General features: G+C 37.7%; 1 protein-coding gene across 2 annotated transcripts in view; it reads right to left on the bottom strand.

The window, feature by feature from the left end:
• Nucleotides 1-13,479, bottom strand: part of LOC117300060 (ral GTPase-activating protein subunit alpha-2-like) — a 102,701-nt gene extending 89,222 nt beyond the window's left edge. For both annotated transcript variants that reach the window (XM_033783737.1, XM_033783745.1), the window contains exons 1-3: nt 13,293-13,479; nt 5,834-5,994; nt 4,811-4,868 (exon numbers count right to left, since the gene is read on the bottom strand). In XM_033783737.1, the coding sequence (XP_033639628.1) occupies nt 4,811-4,868; nt 5,834-5,994; nt 13,293-13,398 (325 nt within the window). In that variant the 5' untranslated portion in view covers nt 13,399-13,479. The remainder of the gene's footprint in view (nt 1-4,810; nt 4,869-5,833; nt 5,995-13,292) is intronic.
• Between the last annotated feature and the right edge of the window lie 4,281 nt (nt 13,480-17,760).

The following is a 17,760-nucleotide window of genomic DNA, read 5'->3' as shown; positions in this document are numbered from 1 at the left end:
TCACCCCAAAACATTTGAATCTAAGAAAACGATTGCACACATTTCATGCAAGAATCGTTTCTGTGGGCTGGTGTCCATTCATGAATACTGAGACCAGAGATCGGTACCAGCTGTCACCACGTTAAACTTGGATGGACCCAAAGTTCTTGTGAGTATACCGTGACAGTTTGTTGCTGTTTTGTCCGCAAATAGACACTGTGTTCAGCTGAAACTCTCACGTGTGACTTTTATTGTATCTTTCTATATAATTGATTCTATAAATCATCATTACGTTGACAAACACCAATCTATGACCGTACCTTTAAAGTTCCTGAAACATACTTTAATAGTGAGGAATCTTATAGTGATATCCTAAATATCAGTCAAAAGTAAAACCCTTGAACATGACATTGCAACATCAGGGTTAATGCTATTCATTGTTAGAATGACTAAACCATTTCAGAGTGGTTTCATTCAGTTCACTATTCGGTTTAGTTTCATCCACATTGGTACACAATGGTACTGTTTCCTACTAAAAGGATGGCCGACAATCAACAGGGTGGAAAATGTAAACATGAACCTAAATGATGATGTGAAACTCTTTGAAGTTAGTTTTGAAATCAGTAAAGAGGATAGGAAATTTGTGCCTACTAACAGGAAGTGTTGAACGTGAAATGTATACAATGTGTCTTTGTGCATTCCACATACTACTGCAATGTATATTACAAATCATACAAACGATGTCATTTGTATACTACTGCAACATTTACTTTAAAAAAAAGTATTAACCGTAATTTTTGGCTTTTAGGCCGCAATTTATAAGCTGATTTTGGCCCTTTTTTAAATCACTGTCACAGTTTATGCGCCGGAGGTTGATATGCCAAGATATTACTATTGAAGAGAAAAAAAATACTGCGTACTGGTCTACATGTAGTCTTAGTTTGGTTCTATATTAAGTGCTTCACCCAAGTTCTTAAAAAAAAAAATCCAATCTAAGGTATATCATCACTCGAACCCACAACTTATTTGTTATTTCCAAAATTAATAGTCTTTAATAGATGTAAATTTAACATCAGACTGCACACGTGAACAGTGAACATTTGTCAAATGTGGATTTTAAAATAAAAAGAGAGCTTTGGTCAATTATGTCTACTGAGTGGGCTCATAAAAACAATATCAGTAACAAACAACGAAACTGCACACGATGGAATGTCAGCCGTACAACCAAACAGTGTCCTTGCAGGAATATGGATTTTTTAATCTTAAATAATTAAAGAAATATGTTGATACAGTATTGATGATGCACATGCAATATTAACAACGCAGGTATCTAGTGTCATTTTCATAATATTGAAATTCTTAACAAGAGAAGTTTTTGTAACTGAATTTTCTTCAAAGCTTTTTTCAATATGTATAATTTTTGTAAGTCATTGTGTATTGGGGTTTTTTCAAATGGGTAGCTCAAGTTTTTTTTTAAAGACATGCAAATCCAAAATGCCTCATTTCACTGTACGTGTATGTAATTATGTGTATGTGTCAATGGAACAAACTCTACTGACTAGATTTACTAAACTATTAAGTATTTTCAGTCTTGTTGTTGCTATGCACAATTTCTGGACAAAAGTCTATTCACATAATATAAACATCTCCCTGAGAGTCAAGGGCAAGACATGTGTAGTACTCTCTCCACACATGTAAATATGAGTGTGTATATATGCATGGTTTATCAAAGGCAATCTACAGCGTAATACATAATATACACAACATAGTTGTGCTTACTTACAGACAGCTGGACTCTAATAATGAAGAAAGGAAACAATTAGTAGTGGTGTAAAAGCTTTGACATTTCCATTAGCTACTACTACCACTTTATAGGCTTGTGCATAGATAACCCAGCTGTGTGACCCATTACATTCTTAAACATGACCACTTTAAATAATACATAAAACTATATTCCTTGGGGAGTGGGTGGATTATGATTTGAGTGGAATTTTTGATGAACAGAAATGTGCAGATTTCTCAATTAATTTTTTATGAAAGTCTCAGGCCTGTATGCTTCGTTTTTGAAAGGGCAAAACGGCACCAGGCATTTTTCCGTGGCACCCTATAATGAAAATTATAAACTTGTTCTGGAGCATTTCAAAGGCACAAAGGCAATGACCAGGGATGGGGCATGGAGGCAATCACTTTAGTTGCCTCAGTGAAGTACATCAGGGCAGAAGTCTACGTCACCCTTTAGAAGTTAAGGATGGGAGGGGAGGGGGATATATGGGGCACAGGGTTTGTTAACACGTGTCTAAATTTCAACTCAATAAGAGGTTGCTGGGATTGGGGAGGCAGGGGTCGAAACACTGAATCACAGGCCCGAGGCCAGCAGTTTTAGTGTCAGGTCTGTTAAAGGCAGTGGACACTATTGATAATTACTCAAAATATTTATTAGCATGGAACCTTTCTTGGTAACGAGTAATCTGGAGAGGTTGATAATATAAAACATTGCGAGAAATAGCTACCTCTGAAGTAATGTAGTTTTCGAGAAAGAAATAACTTTCCACGAATTTGATTTTGAGACCTCAGATTTAGAATTTGAGGTCTCGAAATCAAGCATCAAAAGCATACAACTACGTGTGACAAAGGTGTTTTTTTCTTTCATAAATATCTCGCAACTTGAACGACCGATTGAGCTCAAATTTTTACAGGTTTGTTATTTTCTGCATATGTTGAGGTACACCAAGTGAGAAGACTGGTCTTTGACAATTACCAATAGTGTCCAAGGTCTTTAACTCGTTAAATTTGTGTATATCAGCATGCAATTCGCCTTGGAAAACGACAGTTTTGGATAAGAATTCCAAAAACCAGCCGACTATTTTTGTGTGACCCCTCGGCCATCTCCTCGCATATCTTAGCGAGGATGGTTGGCAAAAATCAAACATTGCTTTTGGTTGTTGCTTGTACCTGACAACACAAGCTCCAGTTGTCAAGCTTCATCTGTGAAACAACCTCTCATTAGTAAGTGATGTACAAAAGCTAAGAAAGGGCCCAATTTCACACAGTTTTCAGGCAATTTAATCATGATTTTTCTGATATTTCCAAGGGCAAATAAATCAGAAAGCAGACTACAGCAGGAAGAATATCATGCCTGTATCAATCGTACTGCCATGGTGAATAATTTCATTTAAAAGCAAAAGGACTTTTTAAACCTCTGGAGCCGTTGGCTGATTAGAGTGTGAAGCGCAGAATCTTTTGTATATTCAGTAAGAGGAAATGTCTAGTCCGTTTGCTGAAGTCATAGTCACGTTTATCAGAACACCTATGTTAAAATGACATTAGTACCTGCAGATGTGCTTTCTAAGACAACCATCCAGATCAATCAAGGAATCCAGATACGATTACAAGTAATTAAGTATTTCTGCAATATTTCTTCCCTGTCAAACTGCATGTTCTCTTTGATAAATCCTCTATAAAATCTTTAGTTCCAAAGTCCATTTGGCATGGGAGATGGGAGTCGAAACGTTAATCGTGTGTGAGCAAAATCATATACTAGGCAAATGAAAATGTTGAACCTGTCGTCAACTTGCTTCTCATTTTATTTTTGCTAATGCCGTGAGCGAATTCATGCTGTGAAGTATAGGACGTCCTTAAGAACAGTCCTAACCATAACCGTGGCCCACAATTTGGATTAGGCCTGAGCCTGTGGGGGTGTCATAGCCGATTGGTCGGGTGCACTGGACTTAAGGTCTGGTGCACTGGACTCCAGTACTGGTGTTGTCTGAGGGTGGCTTTAGGCTCTTGAGCAATTAAACCAAATTTCTCAAGTCTAATGGGACATGAAGTTGAACATCCAATAATGCAGTAGAAGAACACAAGTACACTTATCGTTAAGGGGGATTTATCCTAGTGTTTCTGTTTCTGGCACGGTTTACAGCAGATTAAGCCACAGCACCTTGTAATGTCTTACAAGGTGCTAAAATGGGTCTCATACCTCAAGCATACCGATCAAAAAATAATGAGTATTTTGAGATGCCTGTCAGATGTGAAAAAGCACCATGCAAATTGCGCATAATTTTTGTAATTTTGGTTCTTCGAATGTAGATTGTTAAACAAAAATCAATTGCTGACTGAAACAGTTATTGCAAGTATGTTTCTTATCCACATCTAAATAGGTACTACAAAGATTGCATCTGGAATGTTTTGAGTTTATTCTTAGTTTCTTAGTCAGCTTCCTACTTTTCAATGTTTTTCGAGACCTGCTGGATTAAACACTTATTAATACTATGCTTCTTTAAAGGCAGTCAAACCCGAGGTTGTGCACATCACCACATCCACTCTAGAATGCAGAGGAAGGTCACATACATGTGACAGTGCTTTCCTACAGTTCTTGGAAAGCACTGGGTTACATGTCGTCAAGTGCCTGGTTTTTAGTTTAGTTAAGTTTCTTGAAGCCTGGATTCTACAGGAAAGGTTCCACATCAACAGATCAATTGCATACTTTCTCAAAGCAGTCTTACTCCAATGCTTGTGAAAGTGTTTTCAGTGGACCCATAACAAATGTACATAAAAATCTTTTCCTGGGAAGCGATTTGTCAAATGTGGAATTACGTGTAGCTTGCGGGCATGGGTTTCCCCATATTGTAGACTTGGAACTGGAAGACAGCCTCGCCAAGGGACATCATTCACAATACGCAAACAGTCTGTACATCATTTGATACCATCCTTTACAAACTCTTAACCATCCTTGTTTTTTTTTTAAGAAATGCATCCCTCGCATCTTTGGCATTTCTTGAATGTCCAACGCTTTTTTTTTAGGGGAGGGGGGGTATCAATATTAACTCACCTATACTTTGGTATTGCCATCTTGCGTGGACTAAATCTGGAACATATAGAAGGATTTTCTGTTGAGAAGAGAAAAGTGAAATGTTGTTTATTTAATGAAACATGAGGTCAAACTCTTACAGCAGGGCTTACATCACAAGAAATTTCCACTAGATCACAGGTCCTGCGGCCAAATTTCTTTATTTTCTGAGATGTTGTCAATATTGTGTTCACAAAGATATTGAAAAATAGAGAGACCACAACATTAGGGCTAGACAGCTCATTTGGTTGAGTACCGGCACTTTGCATTTCATGTCCTGCTCTAGAATTTTTTTTCTTTGTTCCTCAGTTCAGTTCTCAGTTGGCAGAGTGCCGGAACACTTATCAATATGCAGGTTCAAATCCGCTCTAGGTAATTTTTCTTTGTTCCTCAGTTGGCAGAGTGCCAGCACGTTAAACCAGAGGTCGCAGGTGCAAATCCCGCTCTAGTCAATATCTTTATGTTCAAATCCAAGTTATACGAAAAGAAAACCTGCTTGTTAACGAATATCCTTTATTTGTGTATTTTTGTGTATATCTCTGCTTATTTGCCTTTTATAGTTGTTCAGTGATTTTTATTATCTTCTGTGCTTTTTTATATGCCCTCTCTTGCCTTAATGTATTTTTGGGGATTTAGGAGACATACGCCTTTTGGCGATATTTATTTTGTTAACTTTTATGCTCTCCTGGGCACCCCACTGTTGTTTTACTTTGTTTTCTTAAATATTTGTAATGTATAGTACATGTGCTTGTAAATGTGATTGCCCAAATAAATATTATTATTATTATTATTATTAAAACGGGAAAAGAGAAAGTAAATCAATCTACAAACATCACACTCTATCTATCCAGAGGTTGCAGGTTCAAGTCCTGCTCTGGTCAATATTTCTTTGTTCAACCCAAAATTATGTTAACAAATAAAACAGGAAAAGAGCAAATAAATAAATCTAAAAACACCACACTCTGTGTTAAAATGTTTAGCATAATACAGAAATGTGTTCCGTACCTCAAATATTGCAACGATACCATCCAGTTCCTCTCTCTGTGCCTTGTGCACCCTCTGTTTTAAAATCGTCTCAATCGCAACAAAGTTCTCATAGAATACATAGAAAATGTGGGAATAGTACTGCTCAAAGAAGCTACGCGCATCCAATTGGTCCAAGTTATCTGAAACAAACAACATCCATGCATCGAGTAAGAAATGGCACGTTCAGTTACACTTAATCTCTTAAAATCTTATTACATTCAACCAAAAGGTTTTTAGTGTTCAGAGTAGGTGTTTGAGGCACTATTGACTCCTTGCACAATGCTCATTGCACAAACACGTGACAATCTTGTCCGCCATTTTAGGAACCGAAATTGTGCACACAGGAATTTACTCCCAAAATGATAGAAGTGGTATACGTGCATTCTAAGGATGTGCATAGAGTCTATACAGCAATAATAAGAAGCAGAAGAATTGATCTTAAAACCCTAAATCATTTGAGAGATTTACTGACAAAATTTGCAATTCACACAAAATCTTGAAGTGGTAAATTTATTAGCACCCGAATTTTGGGGTAATAGTGTTATGCCTGATCCCATGTAAAGTTTTACTAGTTTGGTATTGTACTTAAATGCAGTCCTCAGTCCAGCAGAATCAACTGAAACACCCATGGTGGGGATGTAAGCGCTTTTTGAAGGATATGTTAAAGACACTGGACACTATTGGCAATTGTCAAAGACCAGTCTCCTCACTTGGTGTATCTCAACATGCATTAAACAACAAACCTGTGAAAATTTGAACTCAATTGGTCGTCGGAGTTGCGAGATAGAAATGAAAGAAAAAACACCCTTCTCACAAGAAGTTGTGTGCTGTCAGATGATCGATTTCGAGACCTCAAAATGAGGTCTCGAAATCAAATTTGTGGAAACTTCTCAAAAACTACTTTACTTCAGAGGGCGCCGTTTCTCACAATGTTTTATACTATCAACAGCTGTTCTCCATTACTTATTACCAAGTTAGTTAATGCTAACAATTACTTGGAGTAATTATCAATAGTGTCCACTGCCTTTAAAGGCAGTTCATACAGTGATAATACCAATTCAGGGGAACAATTCACCCACATTCAGCACATACACATAAATGCGCATTATTTAGACAAAATTCAAAACTATCAATATAAAATTTCACCTTGTGAATCCATGCATGACAGGCCGCCCCCTTGAGGCAAACAACCTACTCCTTTACTATCATTTTGTGTTTAAGTGCAGATTTTTAAGTGCTGCACTTTACATGTACATGTACCTTTATAGGGTGGAGGGCAAAAATCAAAGTCAATCCAGTCAATGGCTGATTCAAGTCATTCAAGGACTCTGGCCTCTAGCCTCTATTGCCCAACTCTTGGCCTCTAAGTGCCCCCTGCAGACATTCTGAGTCTCTGAAAGAAAATGCCCTTTGATCAGGGAGAGTGCCTTGCCCTCAGTCTCTACACACTATTCCAGGCCTGCTTATAAATTTACTCAGCACAGCACAGCAACACAAATGCCTGTATGAATCATTGGGGAAAAAATGCCCAGTATCCCATCACTTAGATACCCACCCATCACACCCCTGTAAAGCCCCCCCCCCCCCCACCCCCAAATGCACTGCTACTACTGTATACAGAAAGAGTAAGGATGTAAAGGATTTTTCAGGGTAGCTGGACTGCTGTTGGATGGCTGGGTGCCGTAGTCAGGCAAAGTAGTAAAAAAAAATGGAAAGACTGTAGCCCAGACAAATTAACATTAGATTTCATGCTGAACAAATGAAACACATGATGATTCATTATGAATGGATTTGTTATTGTTTTCCCTAGGAAGCATTCTCAAGATATGGGTTGAACAAAAAAGACTTGTCTTCATTCTGTCTCATCGACCATCGTGCACAAATTCAGTAAGATTACATTATTTTACTTCCGTGACTAATACGGTACTACAGGGAACTATCATATACAGATTTTCTTAACCATTGTGTTGTATTTTCAAGTAGAGGCAGTGCTGAAGCTAAAGCTTTTCAGAACTGCAATCAAACACCTGCCTGTGTATACTATATACAGCATGATGTATCTTACTAAATCCAAGACAAATCAATGATTTCTATGGTTAATATTAAAACTACATCATCCCTGATGCAATAAACTCTGGATCCAGCCTGATTGCGGCCCCTATGTATGGGCTGGTGTTCATATTGCATGATTAAATTCATATTGCAAAATGAATTCTGTGTGTAAATATTGTTCTTGACTCTCGTGTAGGTTATGTAGGTCGCCTCTACATCTACACACTTTTTCCTAACCTTGGCCTAATTCTATGCACTGCTCATCGAGGGAATTCTGCGCTTAGATCTAGTACAACCCATATAATCACTACAGTGGTTTACAAGCACAGACATGGTCAGCAGCACCATGAAATTTTACACTGTTTCAAAAATATGAAATTCAAGGCAAAGTGATATCAGGATCTATCCTGATTCCTGATTAAAAAAAACTATTCAATTCTGCATTTAAATTGCATGACCTTTTCATTGAAAGTCCACAAGTTTAATGCACCCAAGTTTTTCAACAACAAAAATGAAATTTCAATTTTGAGAGCTCTCAGCACAGAAAATATTCACCAATCATAAACAATATAACCCTTTCTAAACCCCAAAAATTGGTTGATCATATAGCATTAAAAAATTCACTCAAAGTTTAATGCACACATATGTACAGTGTAAACACAAAAGCAAGCTCTAAACAAATTTACATTTTTAACTTCAAGGCCAAAGTTCAAGCATGTACACTTGTCGAACCAACGCCTGTAAACTATGCAGCTTCAATACCATAGTCTTCGGTCATGTTCTGTTGGTCCTCCCCCTAGGATTTTTAACCCAGTTATCTAGATGCCCATTTTGACACCATTCAGGATAATCAATGTTTAAACACAACTTGTTTTTCAAAAAATTGTGGGCAGGTTGGTCAAAAATAGAAATAAAAACGTGGTGATTTTTAATTAGCGAATGGAAAAAGGGTGAAAAAACACAGGGAAAGCAAGTTTGAAATATAAAGTGCTTTTGAAAATGTTTTTTTTTAAGTTTAAAATCATATATAGGGCCTATATTTCTAGTTTTCCAGCTTTTAAAAAGGCATTGGACACCTTTGGTAATTGTCAAAGACCAGTATTCTCACTTGATGTATCCTAACATGCATAAAACAACAAATCTGTGAGAATTTTGACTCAATTGGTCATCGAAGTTGCAAGAAAATCATGAAAGAAATCATGAAGTATTTTATTACTTGAGTGAGAAATTACCTCTTTCTCAAAATATTTACTCTAGAGGGAGCCGTTTCTCACAATGTTCTACAGCTCTCTCTTGCTTGTTATCAGGTAAGTTTTTATAAAATAACAACTATTTCGAGTAATACGAAGGCAATAGTGTCCACTGTCCAGTGCCTTTGATTAATACGCATCAAAGTCCTCATTGTCAGATCATAGTACATAATACTATTCAAAATTTAGTGTTGCAGTCACATTATTTGCACTGTCATACCATGTCATCCCTGTAGAGTGACATCATCTCCTGTACAGTAGTTTCCAGTTCTCCGAGGCATTTAAAAACAACACAGTAAATTACTGCTCATATCACGTGAAACGCTGTCTACATGTATGCCTTTTTAAAATAACATATCCCTCTAGTAGGTAGATGCGCACATTTTTATTAATATTTCTTGCTGACAAGTGACAGGCACTAACAAGTAAAACTATTATACACATAATGAATGTTTATGAGTGCAATGGTGCGAATATGTTCATGAGTTGAAAGATGGAATGTTCTATTCAACGAGGCGGAGCCGAGTTGAATGGAACATTCCAGCTTTCAACGAATGAACATATTCGCACCATTGCACAATGAAAAACATTCATTATTTGTTTTATATAACATCCAAGTAGATCTTTGTCATTTTGATTGAAAGATACAACTTTCAAAACAAACAATTTCAACTGTAGAAGCCGAATGCTAGTAATTTTACTATGCCTTCTTGCAGTAACACCTGCTGCGTTACCAAAGACACGCGCACGCAGTGATGTTTTTACTCAGCTTTTTCGTTCCATCCGAAAAGTACCATTGCACGCTGCCAGCGTGCAATGGTACTTTTCGGATGGAACGAAAAAGCACGGTGAGTGACTCAGCGTGCAATGGTACTTTTATTTGCTATCACGTGACGGACAATCCTCCAATCAAATGGCAAGGATCTGCTTGGGTGTTATATAAAAAGCTTTATTGTTGTTCAAGACTTTTGGTTGACTACTGTTTTAGATTGACAGCAAGGGATTTGAAGACATCAAATTGGATCAAAGTTTTACACTACATAGGCTGAAGACATCAAGTTGGATCAAATTAACTACATCTAGGCCTAGTAATGTATGCATTACACTATTATATAGTGGATCTAGTCATTATGCTTTCTTTCTTCAGTCATGTGTACAGTGTACACCAACAATTTCTTGGTTACTAAACAAATATATCTAGCTGTGTTTGTCGGAACATTCTTTGTCATGTGTACACGAAACTACAGAAGCTAACAAACAAGCCCAGTTTAATCTTGTTTTAATGAAACATTTTCGTTTAATTTAGTTAGAATCTACAAAACTAATTCGACCACAATTTTTTACAAGTATTTTGTTCTATGCCTGATACTTAATGGATGCAACAGAGGCAACTAACTACCTACCCACGTCGTAGTTATTGCCTTATTGCCCTTCAAAATGTTCCCTCGCAGGTCTGTTACTTCTCTCATAAAGATGCCCATTACTAGAAGGGAAAAAATGTCACATACCCTTAACTCAAATGACGCATCAAGCCTAAATTACTGCTCTAAAAGTATGACCCATGAATAATCTAAACTTAGAAGTGGGCATGAACATCTTTCACCATGTTCACCAGCATGACTTTATTTCGCCAAAGAGGTTAAAGGTTAGTGCCTTCATGTTTCAATTTCTTCAGAGACAGAACTCGGAAACAGCTCTGTATGTAATGAACAACTTCAAAAGCGCTTTAGAGAAATTAAGAGAGAATAAAAAAACTTGTTTTCAACAATTTATTTTTGTGCTTTAAACTCAAAAAAACTAATTAAATGTTTATAAGATTGTCTCCTAAAAAAATCAGCACTAAAATGCCCTGTGTCTGGATTGGAGCCAGGCACTTTTTCCGTGTGAGAAAAAAATGTATTCCATTTTAAAGTCAGAGTGTTGGGGTTGAAGCAATTTTTCCAACGGGCACCAAGGCCAAAACCTTAACAACATATATTTCTAAGATCCACTCAAAAGGCCATTACTCTTAGATATTCAGATAGATTTTTCCCTCGAACTGCTTACACTTTGTAACTCACTACCAGACAGGTCTGTATGTATTGCTTTCAGGTGTACATTTGTATCCTAAATCTTCTACAATTCAAGAAAATGTTAAACTTGATCGATACCCAAAGAATAGTTTGTTTTTTATATTTTATTTTTTATTGAGATTTGCCTATGATTTGGGATACCAACCAAATCAGTTGTCGCCAGCGACATGCTGCCACCTGTGACCTACCCCTAGTGCAGAAACAGTGTTACCCTCTTCACAGTCCGTACAGATGTAGGCATCATGGGTATCATCCACTAGGAGCCTGGCTGGTAGAGCAGAATGCAACATCTTTTCATCCCTTTACTCAAAAGGCCAGTACTGTTAGTGTTAGCTTTTAGTTCTTCGTGCTGCAGCTTTTTGGAACTCCCTACCATATTTCTATACTTGCTTTCAACATGCTTTCAACATCTGATAATCTACTCAAGAAATTGTGAACAGAGTACAAAATCTCCTCTTTCTCTACCTTTTCTTTATTTTCCTATGATATTTTCCTATGATAACTCTCACCAAAATTTACCTTTTTTTGGCCTTGTGTTTGTGGGTGACATTTTTTTTAAATGGAAGACATTGGTTTGCTAGGCTTGTGTGTCAACAGGCCTGTGAAGTGCATCGAGCAAGAGACTTGCACAACACTCCCACCCCAAGAGAGCACATTGTGGGACTGGGGTGAAACTTATAATCTGCCGATAATATGCTCCACAGATTGACCAAACCCTGTGCGACACTTCCCCTGCTTATACCTCAGATTTTATCATTCAATAGGTCTTTAAATGGGTTTTTTAAGAATCTTTTTGCCACTCCCTGTTTTGAGGTTTTGAATCTTGGTTTGGTACACCATTTGAACACTGGTACAAAAACAAATTAGTCAACTGACCCTATTGCTGGGTGTGGGTCAAGCAATCGGGAGAAGCAGATAGTATGAAAAGGCCTTTTTATCTTGCGGCATACATGTAGCATGGGCATTAAGAATGTCTTACTACTAGAACTATGAGGTCTGTTCCGCTATCATCTCCAATTAAATAGTCTCACAACACAAACGGATCAGGGTTTTTTTTATTCAAGTATGTACACTCTTCGTGGTTCCCAGACGCATGGACATATGTTTTGTACTTGGTACTTGGTAGGTTTTCCTCCTGAAACTTCCGCCGGGGAACTTAACAAGGAGGTCACAACGCACGGATCATCACGCTGTGACCTGCGACGCTTTGTGTCATCGGCATTTGTAGTTGTAAAACGGAGTAGATGGGGACTAAATTACGGTAAGAATTTTTAATTTTTATTAATTTTTGAGATGCCGACTGAGTGGATTTTCTGGACCATCTTCAAGGTCAATGAGAGTTCACAGAACGCAAAGAGCCCAATTTTGGTGAGATTTGATTAAAAAAAAAAAAAGAGAGATTTGACCGCAAATTAAAATGTCAAAACCCCCCCAAAAAACAAACCATTTGTGTTGTGAGACATGACCGTCTATTATGAGGTTAGTGGAGACGATAGCGGAACGGACCTCACAGTTCTAGGAATGAATGTCTTACTTCCATCCATGTTGAGTCAGATTTTAGTACAAACAATTAAATTTAAGGATTGATACCCAAAAATGCAAAAGGATTTGCATTATCATCACTGAATCAATGATACTGATATTATCAACACTACACTTACAGGGGTGCCCTACACCGTCAAACAGTGGAGTGGAGTGGTTCGCATTGGGATTAATTGAATTCCCAATTCAATTTCAATGTTACAAACATTCACAATTTACAAACACTGCTGAACACAGAACAGGGGAATGAAATTAAAAGAAAGGATGAAATTTGACTTGTATTTTTGGGGGGAATTTTGTATTGTAATTAAAATGAAATTTTACTACAAAATTTACATTTCATTATTGATGAATAGCCATATGGATGATTTATCGTTGTTCATCTGATAAAACAATACACACGTGTAATTTGGTGCACACAAAATGTACCCCTCCCCCAAAATGTTAGGTTTATCACGAAACTGGTTAAGCTATTCTCTACGGGGTTTCTAATGGTAGATTCCTTTAAAAACAACCACTTACCGAGTACGACTCGGAGATGTTTTAGCCGTGTGACGGCATCTTTCTTCGGGTCTAGAAGCTTCTGGGAGGATTTCTTAACATCTCCGTGAGCTTTTTTGCTAAACATGACCGATCCCCTTAGCAGACAGCACGTTCGGAGTCGTACGGTCCCGATACTCTTCGTAAACAATCCATTACCATTCTTATCCAGTCGACTTCCATCGGAAAATGGCGATAACGCGCATGCGTACCTGCGTCGACCCGTGGACGCGTACTTTAGCATTCGACTATAGTTCTGGAATTAAAAATTAATGAGAATATGCTAAGTTTAAAATTATGTCTTTAAGAAAGTTTGTTTTCAATAAAACAGCTGGGCAAGTATATCAACAAAACAGATAAGCGTGTAGGTGATACTCGTCATTGGTCTTTCACAAAATTGACCGAGCCACCTGTCTATTTTCAATAGCCAATGACGATCACGGGGCCAGCACTCAGGCTGGGCAGGAGTTGCGGAAAGTTTACCGGCCCCTGGATATTCCCGCCCTCCTCGTGATTCTCCTTTGACATTCACGGAGGTCACCCCATAGTGTTGTTTTAAATACAATATAAAGATTACTTTCCCACCTTAACCCATTCATTCCCATTGATGCAGAACTTTAAAAAACAAAATACATCCGGAACGGTATAATGCCCAAAGGTAACAAATCAATTCCTACCACTATATGAAAAAGGTGAAACTCAGTTGAGCTGAAATTCAGAAATGGTCACGCGAAAAATAACTCCAGACAAAGGGTGCAGACTTATTAAGTATCAACTTATTCAAAACCACAAGAATACATTTTGTTTACTATTTGTTTCGTCACAGGCCGACAAGTACAGTGCATGCTCACAGCAAAATTAAAATATCGCTATTATTTTTTGATGGCTTTGATAGGAATGATAATTCAATAAAGGGCAGAAATATAGCATGACCCAAACTTCAAGAAGTACGGGGCACCAACTGCAGGCATCATTAGGACCGTTTTGTACTCTGAAACATTGTTTTCAGTTATTCTTTTACACAATTGTGATAATATTACAAAAACACTACTGAAACAAACACAACTCAGTCTTGCCCTATGACTTTTCTGCAAGTTTCGCACTAGACATCTGCATTCACATTATTTTTATATGCAGTTAGTTTTCCTTCCAAAAAAAAATCTAAATTAACCCCACAAAAATTTAAAATAAAACCCAGAACGAGAAACACACGAGTCAGGGTCCTATACACACACGGCAATTTGTTATCCCTTATTATGCAAAAATTGTTAACATTGTTCGTTTGTGGGTTTTTTTAATTTATTATCCGGTATAAAGCAACTATAATTATGTGAAGGTGCCACTGAACTGTTGTCCATGCGGAAGCTGACATCATCAAAATGCATGTCACTTCTCAGAAGTGGCAAAGAATCTTCTGTCAGAGAATTTAGCAGCACTCAGTGTGGAAACTGTCCCCCGCCCCCAACACACCTCAAATAATTATGTGAACAGTGTCATTGGACGGGTGCCCCTGCGTTCTACACAAAAAGTGCCATCATATCATCAAATGCATGTCACTTCGGAAGTGGCAAAGAATCTTCTGTCAGAAAGTTTATTAGCGGCACTCAACACGCACGCGCGCCCCCGGCATGGCCTTGGCCTATACTACAACACAACCCTGAATGCCTTGGCCCCTTGGGAATAAAGATACTTTTCCAAACAAAATACGGTGTATAAAGATTCTGATACTCACATGCCGGTCGACTTCTAAGGCGTTACTATTTCCTTAGTGCTCAATTCAACCCCAACACCAAGCAGATAGCAAACTTTTGTTTCATTTGGAGTATAAGTTCCGGCACGGCGATAATGCTGTTTTACTCGAGCGACGAACCAACACAAACGCTACAATACTCCATGTATAGAATCGCCGCAGACTTATTTTCTGACGTTTACTTAGTTTTTGTTTACAGTAAAACGTGGCAGCAAAAATGTCTGAACGGAAGCGAACACAGTCTGTCATACCACAAAGTTTAGTAAAGCGATTCGTTCACGATGATTCATTCTCCATGGCTTTGCTCGTTTCCCCTGAACCCCTCAAAACTTCCCCCGAACCCCGGCCAATCTCGGCAAGATGTATGGGGCCTACACTCGTTAGGTTTACGGTGAGTCAGTAAAGTTAACCAACACACAACAGCGGCTGAACCATTAGCATGGCTCACAGTGACACTTCTTACACGGACTTTTATAGGGTAGTTACCAAAAAAGTGATTCATTCAATCATTGAGGTCACCTGGGAACTATAGCTGAAAGTCCAGGAAAAATTATCTGCTTTCATTTTGCTGATAATCATTCACAACGAAAGTGTCATTGTTTTCAAACCTAACCACAAACCCTAGCTTGGATGAAGTCCGTTTGGCTGTGATGTGATAGACAACACAAAATTAAACCAAACTTGCCGGGTTTTTCCCCCTTTTAAATTCGATATACAGTACATCCCACTCAGTTATGATACAATAAGGACATAGTATGGCAAGATTTTGGCGTCTTTACGCGACTAAATGAAGCCGTTGTCTATCTTCTTAATGGAGTTACCACTCTTATGTTATTCCATCCCGTCGCACAGGAAAGTGGCATTGCACTCATTTGCCACACCCACATCATAACCAAAATATCTCACCCACATCAGAGAAATTACAATTATCACCAAAACAACTTCAACAGCTTGTTTCGCTTCTGGCTAGTTGCTTAAAATGAACATCGACAAGTTGACAAGTTTTATTCGGAGGCCCAAAAAATGGAGAGCGCACATGCACCCGCCCCCCCCCCCCTGTACAAAAAAACGAATCTTGCGTGTTTGAACATTTTACAGGGGTGCTAACTGAGAGCCAGTGTACCGTTGTGTCAGGAAAATCTGTCACCTTGTCGAGATTCTGTCCCCTGGGAATTTAACAAGTTGCACTGAAGGCCTAGGAGGAGGATTCAAAAGAGGGCGCAAGCAGAAGAAGGTTGTGCATGTTCGCCATTTGGGGGGGGGGGGGAGGGGGGCACGGACGGGTGAGCACCCCATAATCTCCTGTATAATACACTTTATGTAATCATGACGCTGGAACATGTTCTGCCGAACATGTACAATGTAACAGGGTCCGGTGTACCCACCGCATCTGCACCTCCGGATCAATTCAATCATATCCTATGGAACATAAGCCGGAGCCAATGTCTGGCTTCAGAAAAGGCCATTATGTACGTATTGCCAAATCCATCCAAACACTGTGTAGTGGAACACTGCCCTCAACTTGCTCTGATTTATATCTGTTCAAATTGCTCAAACTGCATACACTGGATATCCAGACAAATTCAACACATGATGCAAATTCGATGACTGTTTTCAACTGTTTTATTCATCTTTCTACATACTGTTTGTAGCACAATTTAACTACTGACACAAAACAAAACCACTGTTTCATACAATTATTTGAAATCTTGTATGATATTAAGAATTAAAGAGATGATTTTAATGAAAGTACAAAATATAATCTTATTTTTCTGACATAAAATGTAAGAAAACATCTTTCTGGTTATAAAATGGGATAATTTTGTGCATTTCAAGACGACTGAAGTTATACATTCATCGTCTTTCATGCAAACCAAACCTACGCTGGAGTGAAAATTAAAAGTATGAGTTTTGAACTTTACAACAAAGTATATGAAAGCCAGCAAAGATGCCTTAACAGGCATTAAACAGTTCAATTCAAGATTAAGAATCCTTTTTCTCGATACCCAACCAACTTTTTGTTAAGCCATTAGTAATTTTAGTTTTTCAATGAAACTCATTCTGGAAATCCATTGGAAAAACCAATGCTAATGAATTTAATGACTTAATGGACTCACGTAAAAAATCACCTAATAAAAGGGCTTATAAGTTTTTTTGTGATTGTCTATGTTTAGTTGGACAATGTATAAATTTTTCAAACAAATGTTCGCCTTTGGTATAAAAAAAAAACATCTTGAATACTCTGTATAAGAAATATTTACAGGGACTAAGCAAAACTGTCTCATAATGAAGTAATTCCTCTTTTAGCATCTGAATTGACTGAACAATATAGTATTGTCTAACACATCAAAACATGCTAAACAACTATCGATAACACTTTAATAAGTATATATTTGTACATGTTTTTGGCTTGATATTACACTACTAAGGAAATCCAGTAATTAAAAGAATTATACAGTTGCACATTCACATAATATACAGAATTTATATATACACAAACCTACTTGTATATACACAATACACAAACCTAGTTGAAATGAAAAATAAAGTAAATTGTATCTATATAGGAAAAAACTTCAGAATTTGTATTACAGCCAATCTTCAAGAAAACATTTCTTAATTAACAACTTATTCTACATGACCTATTTTTCTGTTGACAAAGTGAAATTGTTACCGCCTACATCAAATCAGGACTTGAAA

This window comes from Asterias rubens, chromosome 1 (genome assembly GCF_902459465.1).
Source record: "Asterias rubens chromosome 1, eAstRub1.3, whole genome shotgun sequence".
NCBI classification, from domain to species: Eukaryota; Metazoa; Echinodermata; class Asteroidea; order Forcipulatida; family Asteriidae; genus Asterias; species Asterias rubens.
The sequence above is the reverse complement of the archived record's forward strand: the minus strand, read 5'-3'. Positions and strand labels throughout refer to the sequence as shown.